The 20,925-nt window shown below is 45.0% G+C and overlaps 1 protein-coding gene and 1 long non-coding RNA gene across 7 annotated transcripts in view; one reads left to right on the plus strand and one right to left on the minus strand.

Annotated features, from left to right (window-relative positions):
- The window catches only part of CTLA4 (cytotoxic T-lymphocyte associated protein 4), a 44,457-nt gene extending 32,252 nt beyond the window's left edge, over positions 1-12,205 (plus strand). Inside the window, exons 2-6 of one of the 5 annotated variants that reach the window (XM_083413616.1) lie at positions 2,159-2,200; positions 4,971-5,086; positions 8,338-8,688; positions 9,405-9,514; positions 11,704-12,205. In XM_083413616.1, coding sequence (XP_083269742.1) covers positions 2,159-2,200; positions 4,971-5,086; positions 8,338-8,688; positions 9,405-9,514; positions 11,704-11,760 — 676 coding nt within the window. In that variant the 3' untranslated portion in view covers positions 11,761-12,205. Of the gene's footprint in view, positions 1-1,969; positions 2,090-2,147; positions 2,201-4,732; positions 4,852-4,970; positions 5,087-8,337; positions 8,689-9,404; positions 9,515-11,703 lie in introns of those variants that run through there. The other 4 variants (XM_083413615.1, XM_083413617.1, XM_083413618.1 and 1 more) reach the window with 4 other exon arrangements.
- Positions 1-20,925, minus strand: part of LOC310664855 — a 317,431-nt gene that overhangs the window by 131,115 nt on the left and 165,391 nt on the right. The window lies entirely within an intron of this gene.

A 20,925-nucleotide genomic window follows, 5' to 3' on the forward strand; every position in this document is an offset into this window, starting at 1 on the left:
ATACATTTGAATATCCTGTTAACTTATAATGGATAAGGAGGCTTTCCTGTTCCTAGGTGGAGCTGTCCAAGATATTGCATGGGAACCAAGGGACCATAAGAATAGTGATAGGGTACATGGTTTTAATGCACAAAGTCCCCAGTTTAAGTCGAAGCATCTCTGTAGTGTGTGTGTGATAAAGATGTTTTGACCTAAACCTGGGACTTTGTGCATGAAAACCATGTTCCCTATCATAGGATTTGACAAGGCCAGTGCTACGAATGAACTAGTTTGGTTTAGCAAAGTTCAAAAATCCCAGAACTACACCCAAAAGTAGTTCCCATAATTTCTAAATGTGTATTAAGTTCATTTTATGACAGAACCTGGAACCATTTTTGTTTCGCCTTCAAGTTCCTCTTCCTACTGTTGTTGTTGTTGTTGTTACTCTGTCGACTTTTGGGGCCTTTTGCATGGTCTAGTTATCTCCCACTTGGACTACTGCAATGCGCTCTACGTGGGGCTACCTTTGAAGGTGACCCGGAAACTACAACTAATCCAGAATGTGGCAGCTAGACTGGTGACTGGGAGCGGCCGCCGAGACCATATAACACTGGTCTTGAAAGACCTACACTGGCTCCCAGTACGTTTCTGAGCACAATTCAAAGTGTTGGTGCTGACCTTTAAAGCCCTAAAGGGCCTCGATCCAGTATACCTGAAGAAGCGTCTCCACCTCCATCGTTCTGTCTGGACACTGAAGTCCAGCTCTGAGGGCCTTCTGGCATTTCCCTTGCTGTGAGAAGCCAAGTTACAGGGAACCAGGCAGAGGGCCTTCTCGGTAGTGGCACCCAACCTGTGGAACGCCCTCCCATTAGATGTCAAAGAGAAAAATAACTACCAAACTTTTAGACGACATCTGAAGGCAGCCCTGCCAGATGGGTGGGGTATTAATGATGATGATGATGATGATTATTTAAGCCCATAAAAAGCTTAAATAAATTAAACAGTTTGCATTTCATTGCACATATGTTTAATATTTTCTTAGTCTTCTTAAGTATATTGTATACTTCAGCAAATCAGCTTCTAACACTCTGAATGCTAAACTATTTATTGCTGAGGATTATTTGGATTAACTCGAAATGAATTGTGAACTGACTGCGAATAGAACCGGAATTAGTTCCTGCTTCTACATGCTGTACTTGAACTGGAACTAGTTCATATTTAGAATGAACTGTCCAAGCTCAAGAGACAACCAGGGGTCAGGCCAAGGCATTTGCTGCCTGAGTCAGGACAATATGGCAGCTTTCTCCCACTTCATGTGGAGAGGCTGATCAGACTGGCAGCTGAATCTTACTTCAACACTGCTGGCAATGGGACAGCCTCATTTACCACATGTGAGGGCAGCTTGCCCTCCAACGCTTTGCTGCGGCTCCCTGCCCCCCCCATCGCATCTACTGCCTATTGCAGTTGCCCCATCCTGTCTAATGGTAGGGCCAGCCCTGGAAAAGATCTCTAACTGAAAGCTCTTGCCAGCCAGAGTATACGCAACACTGGGCCACATGGATCCATGATCTGACTTAAGTAGGTTCATGTGTGGATCTACGAGCAACTTTTCAATTTAAATTAAGAAAAGACATTTTTCTACAAGATGAGAAAGTCTCACACGTGAGATTCATGTTACGTTCATCATTCTCACCAGTGAACCAAACAGCTTGCAGGGATGCCAATAAACTGAAAGCCATCTTTGAAGAACGTCAGAAAGAACAGAACTGGAGCAGCAGCAGAAATGCCACATGTTTGATTTTTTTGAGTCAACAGTCAGCTAATTAATATGCAAATGAAACACAGTGAAGTAAGCAGGGAGGAAAGATGCTGGTGGAAATCTGATTACCATAATTACTCAGGCCATCAAGCAGACTTCCTGCCCGACATTATTTTTAGTCGCAAACCAGGATGACCCCGTGATAATCAGCTTCGAAGTGAAACAGGGCTACTTTCAAGCAAAAGACAGGTTTTTACATATCGGAGAGAGCCTGGAGGTATTCATTAGAACTTTCCATTCTACATCTTGCTATGGAATTATGACCACCATTTGCTCTGCTGGTATCTCAAGGTGAGCCATCTTTGCAGCTGCTGGACTCATCTCTGTCCTTTTCTGTCACCAGGTGCGCGATTTGAAGAGGCAGAGAGCAGGTGAAACGTACCTGTTGCTCCAGCTTTGCAGGTAAGCAAAAACCCATTACTGAAACTGGCGGCCAGGCAAGTGGTGTGTTGGCAGAGAGGAACAGCAGCTCCTACCCTTAAGACAGGCATAGGCAAACTCGGCCCTCCAGATGTTTTGGGACTACAACTCCCATCATCCCTAGCTAACAAAACCAGTGGTCAGGGATGATGGGAATTGTAGTCCTAAAACACCTAGAGGGCTGCCTTAAGAGGAGGAAGGACCAGCTTTCCCCTCCCAAAGCTTTGTGACTGTTTAAGCTTGACCACCAGTGAGGGAATGGATGCGGGTGGCGCTGTGGGTTAAACCACAGAGCCTAGGACTGGCCGATCAGAAGGTGGGCGGTTCGAATCCCCGTGATGAGGTGAGCTCCTGTTGCTCGGTTCCTGCTCCTGCCAACCTAGCAGATTGAAAGTATGTCAAAAGTGCAAGTAGATAAATAGGTACCGCTCCTGTGGGAAGGTAAATGGCGTTTCCATGTGCTGCTCTGGTTCGCCAGAAGTGGCTTAGTCAAATTGGACACATGACCTGGAAGCTGTACGCTGGCTCCCTTGGCCAATAAAGCGAGATGAGCGTCGCAACCCCAGAGTCGGCCACGACTGGACCTAATGGTCAGGGTCCCTTTACCTTTACCTTACCAGTGAGGGGAAATTCTCCCAGTCTCCTGGCTTTGAAGAAGAGCAGGTAAAACCTTCCTAGTGCCCAAGTTTAGACAGCCTACAGAGACAAGGAATGGACAATCTGCCTTTTGAGTTGGGTTGGGGAAGAGCTGCGATGCATTTCATACTTAAAGGTAAACCTCCATAATCTGAACCCAAACAATGTGTGAATCGGAAGCCATCCATCCTTTGAAATTCGCACTTCTATGGCTTTTACGGTGCAGTTTTGCAGCCAAGCAATGTGTACAAAAAGGTGTATACTAGAGTCAGGTGGAAATGCATATTGTACTGGAAATGGCATATAAATGCCTTGCATTCATATATTGAGTGTAAGCTAATGAGTGATCATACATAGGTACACACGCATGCGCAGGCATGTGCCGAGAAATGTGGATGTTATGTATGTATGCAATCTTAGTATTATTTTTTTATAACTACCTTCATATTTTGAAGCAACTTCAGAGGTATATTCTAGTGGTGAAGTAGACACCTATAGAAGTCTCAAATGGGATATCACATACCCTGTGCATGCCATAGACATGCTATGCAATTCGTGAAGTAAAGGTAAAGAGTCCCCTGACTGTTAAGTCCAGTCGTGGATGACTCTGGGGTTGTGGCACTCATCTTGCTTTACTGGCTGAGGGAGCTGGCGTTTGTCCGCAGACAGTTTTTCCGGGTCATGTGGCTGGATCATGTGGCAAACCAGAGCAGCGTATGGAAATGCCGTTTACCTTCCCGCCAGAGCGTTACCTATTTATCTACTTGCACTTTGACATGCTTTCAAACCGCTAGGTTGGCAGGAGCAGGGACCGAGCAATGGGAGCTCACTCCATCGCGGGGATTCGAACCGCCGACCTTCTGATCGGCAAGCCCTAGGCTCTGTGGTTTAGACCACAGCACCACCTGCGTCCCTTCAATTCATGAAGTAACGCTGAACAAATTGAAAATTCCAGCCTAAATGGTTCACCTTCTGGTTCTCAAATTTCTCTCGTGAACTAAGTAGCATCAGCAGGAAGGCTGTCGATACCACATTCCCCTAAGGCTGTGCTGTTAGGCATTTCAGTTCAAAATGATGTTGGGGTCTTGATGCCTAAGTTTCTCATGGAGCCCATTGGCACTACAGTTATGCACAGAAAATGCAAGAGTATGGGGAAATATAAAGACAATGTGGCTACAGCAACAGGGAGGTGGGCAGTGTTTGCCTCCAATTACCATATTTTTTGCTCTATAAGACGCACCAGACCATAAGACGCACCTAGTTTTTGGAGGAGGAAAACAAGGAAAAAAAATATTCTGAATCTCAGAAGCCAGAACAGCAAGAGGGATCGCTGCGCAGCGAAAGCAGCAATCCCTCTTGCTGTTCTGGCTTCTGGGATAGCTGTGCAGCCTGCATTTGCTCCATAAGACGCACACACATTTCCCCTTACTTTTTAGGAGGGAAAAAGTGAGTCTTATAGAGCAAAAAAATGGTAAATTATTAGTTAAAACAAAACCATGACGTTATTTTATTTTCTCACTTGTTATATTTTGAATTTGCTGAGGGATTGCTGGACTTCTGGCAGACTTCCATGGCTGTGATAGGATTTCATCCCTTCCTCTCCCACCTCCTGTAGCCCCCCCCCCCTTCAAAATCTTCTCTGGGGGATGGGCGAGATTCTCTGGAGAAGATTTGGGGAGAGTGGGTGGGGAAAGAAGAAGAGGAAGTCCTCTCACGCGAGCAGAAGTCCATCATGTGACATTCGCTGCTGCCCGATACTATTATATATATAAATGGAAAATAGCAGAAAGAACGGGAGGAAATGAACTCACATTCATGCTGCCGGGGACAATCTTTCCTTTCTTGCTGTACATTTTAATATTGAATACAAGTTTCATATTGACTAATTTTTCTGGGTGGTGAACATTTGCTTTGCTCACTGCTCTTTGAGGTTAACTGCACACGTATTTCCACTGTTTCCTGTCTTGAAACAACCAAAACATTGCTTACCTTTTCAGGTATATCCTCCCTCCCTCCCTCTCTCTCTCACACACTGCGTGGGTTCCGTTCACACCGAAATCCTCTATCGTGAACAAAGGATCTACCCATTCTAAATATCAATCTGGTTTCTTTCCAGCTTGCCTTCGACTAAGAAAGCATCAAACGTCTACATGAATCCAACATCTGGCTGTGCGATGATTTCATTTTTTATCGCCCTTGTCTTTCCCAGCTTAGCTGCTGGCTTCAGCAAAGGTGAGTTATTCATAATATAGGACGAGGCTGAGAAATCCCTCCTATATAAAATTATCCAGAAGAGACATGGAAAATACATTAGAAAGTAGGGTTGTTGTTGTTGTTACTACTGCATTGGGAAATTTTTAACGTCTAATGTTTTACCATTTTTTATATGCTGTAAGCCACCCAGAGTGCCTGGGAAAACCAGATGGGCAGGCTATAAATGATGATGATGATGATGATGATGATGATGATGATGATTTTATGAACACCACCATGACCACCATCTATATATGTACATATGGGCCTCCTACAGACAGAGCCATAGTTATGGGAGGGTTGGGGAGGCTAGCCAGGTGTTTTGCCCCAGGTGAAGCCTCCAGAGGTGTACCATTGAGGCTGCCCAGCAAATTCTCATGGGTGGGTGTGTCAAACTGGGTCTTTGACTAGTTTTGCCCTGTCTACCAGCATCTTGTTAGTCACCATGAGAGTAAGATGCTAGAAGGACCATTGGCCTGATATAGAAAGGCTCTTTTTATGTTTTTATTGTACTTTTATATCATATTAGTCCTTGTTGTTGTTGTTTAGTCGTGTCTGACTCTTCGTGACCCCATGGACCAGAGCACGCCAGGCACTTCTGTCTTCCACTGCCTCCCACAGTTTGGTCAAAATATTAATCCTTACCTTGAGGCATTTGCAATCTAGAAAATAGATACAGAATGGAATTCTTATTCTTATTCTTATTCTTATTCTTATTCTTATTCTTATTCTTTTATTCTTATTCATTACCTTCCTTAAGGTCACTTGGAGATTGACACCTGTTCATCTGCTACATTTGAAGGGGGGGGGGAGGAGAATGCAGGCCATTACCGGGATTTGATAATGTTATGATTTCTGTTTCGTTTTTAAAAACATAGCCTTAGACTTGGAAAAAACCTCTCATTTACTTGCATCATTTAGTGATGGGATTTTGATGTTGTTTCCGTGCATTCTTGTTTTCACAAACATTTAACTGAGAGCTGCTTGAGGAGGAACGCTAGTTTTGAAAAGCTGCATGCAAAATTAATTAAGTAAATAAGTGAGAGACCAGCGGGGACTGCATTTATCTGTTGCTATAATTCTCAAGACGTTCCTGGGCGACTGCTAAAGAAGTAGATGTCTAAAATAAAATAAAAATAAACTTTTGTGCAAAGTTCATTTATTTATTTTCCCAATAATAACTCACCCTTAAATCCAAGGTTTCCTAGGGTAGCGTGCAGCTAAACTCATTCTTTTTTCTTTTTGTTTAAAAATCCAAATATTGACAAACCTCCAAACGTAACATATAAAATTGCATGATGGTTCTTACTAATTTTAATATTGTGCGAATTGCAAATATTTAAAAAACCCTCTAACATTCCATATATATTTTTAAAAACCTCCAAATATTAAAATCTCACATACAGAATTACATAATTGTCTTAAGTGATTTTAATATTGTGGGACCTTATGGTGAAGGGCAGGTAAGAAATGTTGTTGTTGTTGTTGTTGTTGTTGTTGTTGTTGTTACTGTTGCCTAATAACTAACACTACTACTATTAATACTATAAAAACTACTAAGCATAATACAACAGCAAGCCATAAGCAGAAGAGACCAACTGTCAGAGCTGGCTCCGGGTCCCAGCTCACCAAGGACCAACGCTAGCCGATCGTACAGTATCAAAGTCTTTATTGAAGAATAGTCTCCATTTACAAGTCTCAGCGTCCCAGCCCTACGTCTGGACTTTAGACCGGCGAAGCTCTGTCTGGATCTCCACCCCCTGTGCACCAGTTTAATACTCTAATCTTACTCCACCTCTTCCTTCTCTCTCTCTTCCTCTGGGTCTTACTACCCCCCAGGGTCTCATTCCTCCTGGACTCTTCCGACGCAGAGCTTGACCCCTCTGACTCCTCCCCCTCTCTTCGGCGGGCTTTAGGACCTGGCTCCCTACCCGGGCTGCCCACCTTGCCGCCCTCCTGTACATTTGAACTTGGCGCGCGCGCGCGTTTTACTTTCCGGATGACCGTTTCCTCGCTCCCTGACGAGGGTGTGGTCAGTCCTGCCTCACGTTCTCCCTCTGCCTGCGCGCTCCCTGATCCCGATGCCTTGGACTCCTCCCCCCTACTGCACTCTGGGGGGGACGCTGGCCCGGATTTCCAGCTGCTACTCTCTGAGCCCCCTCCTTCCCGAGGTGTCCCCCTGGGCACTCCCCTTGCCCTGACCATGGGGGCCCCTTTCTGTGAATCCTCCGAGTCACTGGAGAGACTCAGAGACCTCGGACTACTGTCGCCGCTGACATTTCCTTCCGACTCCTCCCCCTCGCTCTCCGTTTCTTCCCTCTCCTGTGACTCTGCTCCTGAACCCCTGACACCAGCTCTCCTACCCAAGTTAATAATGAAGCTAAATAGCAAGGGAGGAGAACTGTATTTCCAAAGGGAGGAAATTCTACACCTGTGGTGCCGAAACAGAGAAGGCCATGCTCTCAGGTGCTGCATTACAAACTATAGTCATTGATGGAACGATGACTAGGTCTTCTCCTGCAGAACTTAAGACACGTGTCAGCTGAATTCTGCTCACATGTTGAATATATGCCTGGTTTTATTTAAAGAAGTAAAATTTTCCAAGATATGGCTTGAGGGAACCCTACGGATGCTAAGAAAATCTGGGCCTAGTCAGTGCCTGGATTTGTGACTGCCTGGGAACGGCATGTATGCTGTCTTGAGTTCCCTCAAGATATAAATGTCGTAAATTAAATTGTTGTTGTTTAGTCGTTTAGTCGTGTCCGACTCTTCGTGACCCCATGGACCAGAGCATGCCAGGCACTTCTGTCTTCCACTGCCTCTCACAGTTCGGTCAAACTCATGCTGGTAGCTTCGAGAACACTATCCAACCATCTCGTCCTCTGTTGTCCCCTTCTCCTTGTACCCTCCATCTTTCCCAACATCAGGGTCTTTTCCAGGGAGTCTTCTCTTCTCATGAGGTGGCCAAAGTATTGGAGCCTCAGCTTCATGACCTGTCCTTCCAGTGAGCACTCAGGGCTGAGTTCCTTAAGAACGGATAGGTTTGATCTTCTTGCAGTCCATGGGACTCTCAAGAGTCTCCTCCAGCACCATAATTCAAAAGCCGTAAATTAAATATCTGATATTAAATAAGTATCTGAGATACCTGTCACTCCCTTTTCTATGGATACAGCGTATTTCTCTTGAGCATGTTTATTTATCACAACACTGTGTTTGATATTTCATTACAGTCATAGAAGTAACTCAACCGTCATTCCTGGTGGTCAAAAGGCAAGAGGCTGCCCACTTTGTGTGTGAATACAGGAATGCTGGAGATGCAGAGGGACTCGTAATAACTTTACTTAAACACCTTGGCAACGAGTCTCTCAGGATGTGTGCTTCATGGCTTACTGCTGGGTATGAGCCGTTCATCGTGAAGGATGGCATCAAGTGCCAAGTCCACCCTGGTCACAATGGTGTCAACGTTACTCTATGGGGTCTGCAGCCGACTGATGCTGGTCTGTATATCTGCAAGATGGAACGGATTTTCCCGCCACCATACATCCAAGTCATGGGAAGGGGAACCCAGCTCTATGTGGTTGGTGAGTTCAGAAAGCTCACGATTTGATGTCAGGGTGCCTTCAAGTGTTTTTCAGAATGAATGTGTGTCCTTGAGGTCTATCAGTTCAACCCTGTATCTCTCAAATCAGCCTTCTCACAGTATGCACATGTTTGTGCAGAAGTCCGTCACATTGAGATTTGCTTCCTAGTAAGTGAGTTGGCGCTGTGGGTTAAACCATTGCGAGAAGCAAAGCTACAAGGAACCAGGCAGAGGGCCTTCTCGGTAGTGGCGCCCGCCCTGTGGAACGCCCTTCCAGCAGATGTCAAAGCGATAAACAACTACCTGACATTCAGAAGACATCTTAAGGCAGCCCTGTTCAGGAAAGTTTTTAACGTGTGATATTTTAGTGTATTTTTGGTTTATATGGAAGCCGCCCAGAGTGGCTGGGAAGGCCCAGCCAGATGGGTGGGGTATAAATAATAAATTATTATTATTATACCTAATCCATATTTTCCAAAACAATACGAGAACTGAAGTACAGCCATCCTTTGAAACTCACACTTCTCTGAATTTTGCAGTGAGCTTTCTGGCCTGTGCCTTGGTTTCCAAATGTTTTGGAAGTCAAACGGACTTCCGGAAGGGATTCCATTCGACTTCCAAGGTACGACTGTACTTGGAAAACGTGTGTGTGTGTGTGTGTTAACATTTGCTTTATCTTCCTGAAGATGATAATTTGAAAAATTCAATGTATTTCAGACACAGATCCATGCCCAGACCCGCAACTCTATCTTTGGATCACAACAGCAGTAGCTTCTGGATTGCTTGTATACAGCATTTTAATCACAACCTGCATTATGAGAAAGGCTGTAAGTACATGAGCTATAACATAGTTGTAATGGTTCTAGGGGTTGCTCGTGCGTAAGTTGCTGCCACTCCTGGATAGGTTACCTGGTTGAACCCTTTCTGTCTGGACAGCCTCAAGTTCCGTGGCTGCCTCAGTCGCTGGCAGAATCCGTCAGTGGGCGTTTCTTGAACCTTTTCCAGCATAAAAGCTGTTTGACGCCCAGTCTTCTTCTACTCTCCCTGCGTGGAAGTCTTCTGCGCAGGGAGGGTGTGGGCAGCGGAGTACCTGTACTCTCTCCACTGGTCTCCAGCGAGGAGTCCTGGAGCCACCTCTCCGATTCCCCCATCTGCCCCCCTTCTCCACTGGTGTTACGCTGATTTCCTTCCCCAGCGGATGGGCTGCCTCTCTCCTTACTGGGACCCTCTCCGCCATCCCTCTGGAGCCTTCTCTCCGCCTCCAGCTCCAATGGCAGTTCCCTGACAATAGTACATGGGGTTTTAGGAATAAATCCAAGGGAATTTGTAATATCATGACCATCATATTTTTGGCAGTTTGGTTCCCTTGCATTCTGGTCAACAGACAGGCCTGAAGAGTCAACCTGGAGAATGTAGCCATGCATTCACATCAATTGGTGTGTGTGTGTGCTAGAAATTGCGTCCAGAGTTTTGAGTTGCTATCCCAAGAAGGACTTGAATGCAATGTCTGGTCTGTATTGCTATGTTGCTGAGCAGAATCTAGAACAGGCATGGCCAAACTTGGCCCTCCAGATGATTTGGGACTACAACTCCCATCATCCCTAGCTAACAGGACCAGTGGTCAGGGATGATGGGAAATGTAGTCCCCAAACAGCTGGAGGGCCAAGTTTGGCCATGCCTGATCTAGAATTATTAGATCAAGGATGGGGTGTCCTCACCAACGTATTTTAATTTGGTCCACCAACATGCTTTGTTTTTTGTTTTAAGCAAGAGTACATGTGCAAGAACTCTTGACACAAGAGGCACAACTGATCCATATTAAGTCATCCAAGCCCAGAATTATTATTTTTTTGCAAGAATTACAGCACCCAGCATGCAATCCACCAGAAATGGGGCAGGGGCCTTATGTGTGGACCAGAAACTGTGTCCTACTCAGCCCTGTTAAATTATTACTCTTGCCGTGAAAGGTGAAGGAACACCAAGCGATCGAAAAGTCTTGTAGTACTTCCGTAGAAGATGAAACGAAATTCCATGCATGGTTATTTAGTTCTTCAAGATCAACTGCTGTTCTGGGCTTGAGGTCAAAAAGGATGTTCATCAATGTGAAATGAACGGCAGCAGTTTCTTTCTGATTCAGAACTAGCAACCACTGACCTTGCCTTCCTCACCACAATACCAGAATACTGTAATAATCTCAATACGATGAGTAGAGTCAGCATGTGCTGAACAGGGTGGTTTAACTCTTCACAGAGATGTGTTGCCTATCAGAATTAGAGTATATCCTTGTTCCTTAGAGTCTTCCAAGCACTCCCCATCCTGTGTTTTTGCCTTCTAAAGTCCTACCTGAGTCGAATCTGCCTGGCACATCTTTAGTGGATATTGTGGATGTTGTTTTTTGATTGGACTTTAATTTGGAGATTATGTTTGTCTGGAATTATTTGTTTATTATCGAGTTCTTAGCCACCTTCAATCCTTCAATTCGAAAACCCCACCTACTCCCTTTGGAGAATATTCTGCAACCCCGCACTCTGCCCGAATTTCAGCCCCGGAAAAGAGTTTAGAGAATTTGGAGGGGCCATTTCCCCTCAGCCATAGTGCCGAAATACAGAGAAGAATGCTGTTGATAGTGTAAAATTGTGAAACGCATAAAGGAATATGTTGGGTCCAGGCATCTCACCATCAGCATTGTGTATAGCAGACCGGGAACACTTTATCTAAATTTCTCAGGCAGAGGTTACAAAAACAGCAAACAGGCCATCAGTTCAAATACCTTCAGACTTGATCTTTGTTGTCTTCCTGGATTCGAGATTATGGAAGAATGAAAAAGCTTACAGATTGTGAAATATTCTGTCAAAAGCAATTATCAGGGACCTCATTTGTTAAGATCAACAGAAATTAGAGAGGTCGAGAATATACACCTGGAGGTAGGTTATATCAATCTCAAGATGTGGAAGCATATATTGTAGGATGAAACACAGTTTTCGTGCAGTGTCAGATTATTTTTCTTATTTTACAGATACGGAAAAGCAGCTATTTTACTCCTGGGGTCTATGAGAAAATTGTACCAATGTAACCGGGAAAAAGAAAGGAAAACAGCCATGGAAAAGGACGAAACGGTGTTGATTTCTACCAAGTAACGAGAGTGAAAATAAATGTCTAATAAACAGGAATGCAATTTGTTACTTCCAGATTGGATCACAACAAAGAGAGATGCAACACATCGACAAAAGAATACTAAATTGACGCTGCCAAGGCTTGAGTTCCTTAGGATGTAGCCAATTCACTCCACAGTTTGAACTTCCATGTACCCATCTTCTTTGCAAAATCTCCCTACAAATTCTTCAATAACAAAAATAGCATTATGCTTAGGGTCGGGTTATATACAGTCCGTAGAATCAGCTGGTACAGCTTTTCCTAGACTGTACCACTTCAGGCTGAAAGTAGGGGTGTTGTTTACATGTTTGAATGCTTCCCCTCAAACAAACTGAACAATATAACACAACACAATGGCCAATAACAATGGCCAATAACAACTAGGTAAAGTAAAGGTACCCCTGCCCGTACGGGCTAGTCTTGACAGACTCTAGGGTTGTGCGCTCATCTCACTCTATAAGCCAGGAGCCAGCGCTGTCCGCAGACACTTCCGGGTCACGTGGCCAGCGTGATAAGCTGCATCTGGCAAGCCAGCGCAGCACACGGAACACCGTTTACCTTCCCGCTAGTAAGCGGTCCCTATTTATCTACTTGCACCCAGGGGTGCTTTCGAACTGCTAGGTTGGCAGGCGCTGGGACCGAGCGACGGGAGCGCACCCCGCCGCGGGGATTTGAACCGCTGACCTTTCGATCGGCAAGTCCTAGGCGCTGAGGCTTTTACCCACAGCCCCACCCGCGTCCCAATAACAACTATTTATAAACTAATAAAACGATCAGAAATTACAACCAAAGTCTCTAAATCTTCTTCACCAGTCGTGGTAGAATAATTCAAAAGTTTGATATATACATAATCAGTCACCAAATATCTCCGGAACAGAGTTTCCGGATAACCAATCTGTTTCGTTCAATGCTTCATCAGCCCATCTCAATCAATTCTTCATCACCCAGACTTGTAAGAATTAATATGAGAAGTTGTGTTATATTGTTCAGCTTGTCTATATTGCAACACAGGGGTTTGTTTACGGATCCCCTCAAACAAAAGCATGTAGCCTTGCTTACCATTTTCATGTGTCACCCGGTTGTGGCTGTGTTTTTTGTTGTTGTTGTTTCGTTTTTACTTTCTCTAACTTGCACTGTTTAACAAAACCAAAGCCTGACTCCTTCTAGAAGCAATCCTGGCCAATGAGGCAGAGAGACAATGCCTATCCTCACCCAGCCAATTATATATAGCTATACGATGATGTAAGAAAGTCACATCAGAATAAGTACAGGGAAAACTGCTGGTACGCCAAAGAGTCTTCCTGTTTATACATGTAGTCTATCAGACGTGAGCATGGGAGGACATCATAAATCCACATGGGACCCATCCTCCTTGCTCCAAAACTGGCAAGTCTTCTGCTTCTCTATAGAGTCTTCCCCAAATGGGAGGGCATTTAGGAGAAGCAAGTGTTTTAATTACTTGCTTTATGTCAACCCTGGTTCCGCACTCCAGTACTGGAGTCAGGAAGTATATACAGTTGTACACTGGTTCTCAACCTTAATCCATTCCGGAAGTCTGTTCCAAAACCAAAGCGTTCCAAAAGCAAGGTGCGCTTTCCCGTAGAAAGTAATGCAAAACGGATTAATCCGTTCCAAACCTTTAAAAACAACCCCCTAAAACAGCAATTTAGCATGAATTTTACTCTCTAACGAGACCATTGATCCATAAAATGAAAGCAATAAACAATGTAGTGCAGTCACACAATCAATCAATCAATCAATCAATCAACCAACCAGTAGCTGAACAGGGTTCCACACAGTCACAAAAAAAGAGCCGCAGATACAAAAATGCAAAATAAATAGCAAAAACAGACAGACCTCAGCGTAACGCTCAAAATGGAAGTGTGGCACTCAAAACGGATGTGTACCACTCAAAACGGAGCATGTTCGGCTTCCGAAAAAGGTTCGCAAACCGGAACACTTACCTCCGGGTTTGCAGTGTTTGGGTTCCAAGGTGTTTGAGTACCAAGGCGTTTGAGAACCAAGGTATGACTGTATCTTTTATTTCATATCCCAAAGAACCCTCTCACTTTCATTCTGCTCACCAACAATCTCATTGTCTCCTTCCAACCAAGTATCTACCACCCACTCCAGTCTTCCTTTTATTCTTTTTTTAAAAAAATTATTTAGTTTTCTAAATTTTAACAATCTACAAACAATTATCAAACAATCAACATAACAAGAGAATTCTGAAGAATCTCCTGGATTTCCCTCCTCCCCTTTGTGGGTCCTTATATTAACCTTTTCCTCCTGCATCTTGTCTATTAATCCCAATCTTTTAAATCTCCATTATACCCAAAATTCAGTATTAAACTACAAGTGTTACGCCAATCCTACTAATAATTTTACAATGGTTTTTAAGGTAAATTATATATTTTCCCCATTCCTTATCGAAATTTTGGTCTTCCTGGTTTCTGATTCTCCCGGTCATTTTGGCAGATTAAGTCTATCAACTTAATCTGCCATTTTTCTCTGGTTCTTTGTCTTCTTTCCATTTCTGGGCTAATAACATCCGAGCAGCAGCAGTCACATACATAAATAGTCTTTTCTGATCTGCTGGAATTTCGGCACCTAGAATTCCTAAGAGAAAAGCTTTGGGTTGTTGTAGAAAATGTTATTTTATTTTAAACACCCCCCTCCAGTTCTTGTCTTTCATGTTGCACCCCTTGTCATGCCCTTAGCGCCCTTTGTTATTTTCTTTTTAAAAATAATGCTTTGTAAATAAAAGAATAATTATCAAATGAATATCATCTGGTCTCTTCTGCGTATGTCTTCTAACTAGTGACATTTATTACTTAAATGGCATTGTGGAGGTGTAACTAATTAACACTTGAATGGGGATGGGGGGAGGGGAAATTTGATTCCGTTCACATTTAAAGGCAGACTCACCTAATACACACATTCCGAAATAATGTCTGAACCCAAGAAACAAAGATGCATCATAATAGGGAAAATTGCATACAGACATATATATTGAGAGAAATTATTATTAGTTATATTTTTTTAAAAGTGGAAGTTGATTGTCAGGGACTGGGCAGAGAAGGAATGGTGGAGACCGCCTCCCCAGCCTGACCCTTCCAGAGAAGAAGAAGACAATTCAGAATTACAACAGGGGCTTGAGGGAGATCATAGCTCAGAGGAAAATGGGGGGGAAAGTTGGGAAATAATGGGAGGGGAGAAGGAGGAAGAGGAGGCAGAGCTGGAGCAGCTGGCTGACACGTTGTCACTAGAAAGCATTGCAGAACCACCACCTTCCAGGACCCGGCGATCCTGAAAAGTAGGAGAGCAAAGAGCTCAGAGACAAATGGCCGTACCTCGGGTTACATATGCTTCAGGTTACATACGCTTCAGGTTACAGACTCCGCAAACCCAGAAATATTACCTCGGGTTAAGAACTTTGCTTTAGGATGAGAACAGAAATCGGGCTCTGGCGGCGCAGCTGCAGCAGGAGGCCCCATTAGCTAAAGTGGTGCTTCAGGTTAAGAACAGTTTCAGGTTAAGAACGGACCTCCAGAACGAATTAGGTACTTAACCCGAGGTACCACTGTAAGCCCAACAGCACAACTGTAGGGGGCTTGTGCTGTTGATGAATGCGGAAGTGGGAGAGAAGGGTGTGTGTGGAGATTTACTCAGGACAATGCCATTATTCCAAGAGACTGCATTCCCAAGCCTCTCTCTGTAAATATTGAATAAAAAGCAGATGGTGAGGACTTTTCCTTGTCTTATCCGTTCCTGGTAACCTGATATGGGGGTTGGTTCTTCTGCCGCCTGACACTGATGTAGAAATAAAGAGAACTAGGAAACTGAGAAACTGAGAGATCATCATCACCATCATCATTGGTGTGCTGGTCCCGTGGGTTACCCGAGAGGCAAGGTCCAAGTCTGGTCCGTGGTCAAAGGTGCAATGGGGAGGCAGTCCGTAGTAGCTGGAGCTGGGTGCAGGGCAGGGAGTTGGGTGAAGTCAGGAACAGGCTTGCAAGCAGGGAGCCAGGGCGGGTCAGGAGCTCAGGCAGGAAAGCAGGACAGAGTTAGGGCAGGAACTAGCAACCAACAATGTTGCTCCCGCAACTTGGGACTGGGGCTGGCTGGCTTTTATCTGCCCCGAGGCATAGGGCGGCCCGGATCCTCTGGTGACTCGCCTCTCCTGGCCTGGAGACGAGCACTCCTCCTGCGGGAACTTAGTTCCCTCCGCCTCTCTGCCCTGAGCCTCTGCAGCTCAGGAGAGGCTGGAGGGTTACCAGACCCAGAGGCAACCTCAGCTTCCTCTGCTGGGGCTGAGAGTGGAGCACCTGCAGGCAATGGGTCCTCCATCACCTCCGGAGCCAGAGCAGACTCAGCTGGTGCCTGCACCTGAGGATCCAGCACAGGTGAGGACCCTTCTGGCTCAAGCCCCAGCCCCGGCTCAGCTGGTTCTGGAGGCGGGGAATCCTGTGCAGGCTGAGATCCTTTAGGTTCAGCATCTGAGTCCGAATCCCAGGCCATCACCATTGGACTGTTCTGTTTCCATGCCATGAATTTGAACCAGGCGATGACCCTGAACGTCCAGAGAAGTCACTGTCTTCTCCTGGTATTCAATCAGCAGTAGGACACCGTTCCTTGTTCCCTCGTTCCTCTCTCCCTTCCTTGGCGTTGCGCCAGAGTTGTGTCAGGCAGTAGTTAACGCTGATGGGTTTCTGAGCCAATGGCGACAGGAAAGAAAGGTCACACTGCAGGAGTCCTATTAGGCTGTTGCTGGGAGGATGCTCAAGCTCAGCAGGAAATTTCAGCTGTACAAATGATCGTATTAGAGTGCTCCGCTTGTTCTAGCCACAGGCTCTTGCTGGGGATGTTACAAATGTTAAACTGCAAAAAGCAGAAGGCAGCCTGGCTTGTTGTCTCCTACAGAATTTACCCAACAAAGCTAATTTCTCAACCAGCGTGCATGCTTCTGTTTGCTAGCTGGGACTAAAGAAGTTGGGCAGGGATGGGAGATACGAAGCTTCTAGGTTCTCCAGCGAAGGGATTTTCCCCAAATCAATCAACATAGGGACATAGGATAGGCTTGCCATATTTCAAACAGAGACAGAGCTTAAAGAAAGCAAACAGCTCACCATTGTCCTCTAAACAGACAACGATGAGCTGTTTGCATTTTTTAAGCAAACAGTGGTCTTACCTATGCTAGGGTTGCCATATTTCAAAAAGTGAAAACTCGCACAGAAAGGTTGTGTTGAGCTTTTTGGCAAAGTTGTTGAGCCATTTTAAAGGAAAATCACCCAAAACGACTCTGCCGACATGGGTTGCCATGGGTTGTCCCGGACATATTAGTGTCCTGGATATGTCTGGGGAATTCTAGACTTATTCTAGAGCCAGTGTGGTGTAGTGGTTAAGAGCGGTGGACTCGTAATCTGGTGAACCGGGTTCACGTCTCCGCTCCTCCACATGCAGCTGCTGGGTGACCTTGGGCTAGTCACACTTCTCTGAAGTCTCTCAGCCCCACTCACCTCACAGAGTGTTTGTTGTGGGGGAGGAAGGGAAAGGAGGTTGTTAGCCGCTTTGAAACTCCTTCGGGTAGTGATAAAGTGGGATATCAAATCCAAACTCTTCCTTTTCCTCTTCTTATGGCAACCCTAACACAAGAAGACTCCAAACGAACCTGCCCAAGCTCTGAGATCTTCAAGGGAGGTCCTTCTCTCAGTTTTGCCACCCTCACAAGGACCTTCTCAGTAACTGCTACCAGACTTTGGAGCTCCATTCCTAGGGAGGCTAGACTGCCCTGGTAGCAGTGGCATAGGAAGGTGGGGGGTGCGGTGGGAGCGGGTCGCCTCAGGTGTCATCACCGAGGGGGGTGACAAAATGGTAAAAATATGCGTTTTTGAAAAAATAACTCCCACACTCACTGCACACCCCTTCTTACTGTCACTTCAGGAGCACTCTCACCTTGAGTGATTTCCAGAAACCAGAAGCATTGCTGCCTCCAACTTTGCAGGCAAAGCACAGCCTTTATGGCTAGCAGCCTTCGACAACCCTCTCCTCCATGAATCTGCCTGATCCAGAGGTGTAGCTAGGTGAAGCGGGGGCCACTGGGCGTAACACCTGCAGTGTGCCTGAGCCATGCATCTCTCCTGAGGGGGAGGCGGTGGGTGGACTCTCTGCAAGCTTCACACTGCTTTTTTTGAGAAGCGAAGGGCTTGTGTCTGCCCATCTCCTCAGCCGCCCTATAGCTGAGGGGGAGGCTGCGGAGAGGCTCTACCCTGCCCCCATGGGTGGCTTGCTCCACCCCTGGCTGCAGGTCGTGCGCCACCCTGGGCACCCTAGCAGCTAGCTACGCCACTGCCTGGTAGCAGATGGGCAGCCAATGCAGATGTTTTTGTTACATGTTGCCCACCTGCCTGCATCTGCAATCTGAGAGCCAGTTTGCTGTAGTGGTTAAGAGCAGTGGACTCGTAACCTGGTGAACTGGGTTCGATTCCCCGCTCCTCCACATGCAGCTGCTAGGTGACCTTGGGCCAGTCACACTTCTCTGAAGTCTCTCATCCCCACTCACCTCACAGAGTGTTTGTTGTGGGGGAGGAAGGGAAAGGAGAATGTTAGCCCCTTTGAGACTCCTTCGGGTAGTGATAAAGCAGGATATCAAATCCAAACTCTTCTTCTTCTAGCCAATGCATTCTGGACTAGGTGGAACTTTTGTTTTACAGTTCCCAAGGCACATCCTGCTATTGTCCTCTACACTTACAGACTAGTTCTTCCAAGTTTTCTGTGTGTAGGCTCCCCAGTTAAGTGAAGACCTACTAGATCAGCTCAAAGGCCCATGCAGTCCAGCACTTGGCTTCCCACACTGGTAGATGTCTCCAGGAAGTCCTCAAGACACACATGGGCGCAGTAGCTCTCTGAGGCAGCTTCTGACAGGCTTTCACCCCACGGATTTTGCCAATTCCCCCTTTAAGCTATCTAAAGTGATCGGCCATCATCACAATTTGTGCTCACAAATTTCATATATTCTTTACTGACTGAGTGGAAAAATATCTTGCCTGCCCACATCCACCAGTCAATTTCATGGGATTATCCTGAATTTTAGTTGCCACACTACACACAATTTTGTAAGTTCCTATCAATTGCTTATTAAGAGATTTCAAAGACACCCTTCATCAATTAGACATTAGGGCAATGTGTATAAAATGCCACCTGAGTTACCTTTTTCTGCACTTAAAGGCCACTAGAGTGTATCATTTTGGTTTCCCTTTTTTGCGCTTTGTGTAGCTCTGCAATGTCCTTTTTGAGATAGGGCAACCAGAAACCTACACAGTTTTCCAAAGTGATTGCACCATAAGGCACATGTAGACACTGAGATCCAGCGCCGAGGGCCTTCTGGAGGTTCCCTCATTGCGAAAAGTGAGGCTACAGGGAACCAGGCAGAGGGCCTTCTCGGTAGTGGCGCCCGCCCTGCGGAACGCCCTCCCATCAGATGTCAAAGAGATAAACAACTGCCTGACATTCAGAAAACATCTTAAGGCAGCCCTGTTCCGGGAAGTTTTTAATATTTAACGCTGTACTGTTTTTAACACTTGATTGGGAGCCGCCCAGAGAGGCTGGGGAAACTCAGCCAGATGGGCGGAGTATAAATAATAAATTATTATTATTATTATAGGGAACCTTTGGAACGGCTAAAGTTGCTGAACTACAACCCTCATCATCCCTGTTATATGGCTTTAGTAGAAATGTTATAAGGATTTAAGTATAAATAGATTAATAGAATATTAAAGGTAAAATAAGGTTAGAATGTGGTAAGATAATTATAGGACAGAAAACAGAGGAAGATGGCAAGGAATTGCTGAAACAATTGACAGAAGTGGAATACAAAAAGGGAGGTGCAAGGAGGTCGGTGAAATGAGTGAATGAAAAACAAGATATTGAAATTGTTTGAGTGTTTTAAACTGTTTTTGTTTGGTTTTGTTAGTTTAATGTGTTAGTGTTATGTAGTGTTTTTGTATTGTATTGTATTGTTCTTTTTTTGTTTTTGTTTTGTTTTGTAGCGTTTAAATTGTTCAAAAAGTAATAATATTTTTTTTTAAAAAAAACCCTCATCATCCCTGGTCATTGACCATGCTTGGAGGGGCTGATGGGAGTCCATCAAGATTCCCCACAGACATTCCCTTTTATAATGTACTTCATTCGGGTGGCCCTGATGCCCCCTTTCATTCCCTTTACTCGACCTGAATGATGAGACATGACAAACAGACCAGAGTCTGAGCAGTCTGCCTTTTGTTATCTCCCACGACTTCCTCCTAAGACTTGCTGTACTATCAAAGGAATGTTTTGAAAGGATGCTGCTGAGGTCCCAGCGAAACATCTGAAGCGAAGACACTGTTGTTGCTGCAGGGATCTCATTCTGACCTCAGGAAAGCTCCCTTCCATTAACCTCGAGAGACGGCCCTTTCAAATGACCTCGTTCCTCTCCCAGAGAGGTAAAAAACAATATATCGCAAATGACAACTGGAGGTTTTAAAAAATAACAACACGCACACAACTCTTAAAATCCATCCGGGTTAAAAAAGAAAGAAAGATATACGTAACTGAAATATGCCAGCAACATTTGCACATTATCTGGGGATTTCATTTCACAAAAAACATAATTGAATTATTGCATTCAGAGTGTGATACTTAGCAGCACAGGAAAGGAAAGCAAAACTACAATATCAGAATCTTTCTGGTAAATTGCAATGGTGGAAATACTGAGTCGCTGACTTCTTGCTGACTCCTTGCTTACGAAGGATGAGAAACGTGTTTTTATCACTTCCCAGCAGAATGGGCTGGTTTCATAAATGAGTTTGGGTGGCCTGTTATGCTCTGTGGATGCTGAATCATTGAAAAACATTTTCAATTAACTCCATCCAATTGCCTTAACTCTTCAAATGGGTATCTAGATGTATGTACGATTGCTTTTCTTTAAGGAGTTTCCTCTCCTCTATACTTTGCTCTACGAACCTTGGTTTATTCAGTTTCAAAGTGGTGGGTGACGTTGTGTCCTGAGAGAGCCCATCTGAACACAATGTGACAAAAAACATTTGAG

Source organism: Podarcis tiliguerta, assembly GCF_965153285.1.
Source record: "Podarcis tiliguerta genome assembly, chromosome: 1".
NCBI classification, from domain to species: domain Eukaryota; kingdom Metazoa; phylum Chordata; class Lepidosauria; order Squamata; family Lacertidae; genus Podarcis; species Podarcis tiliguerta.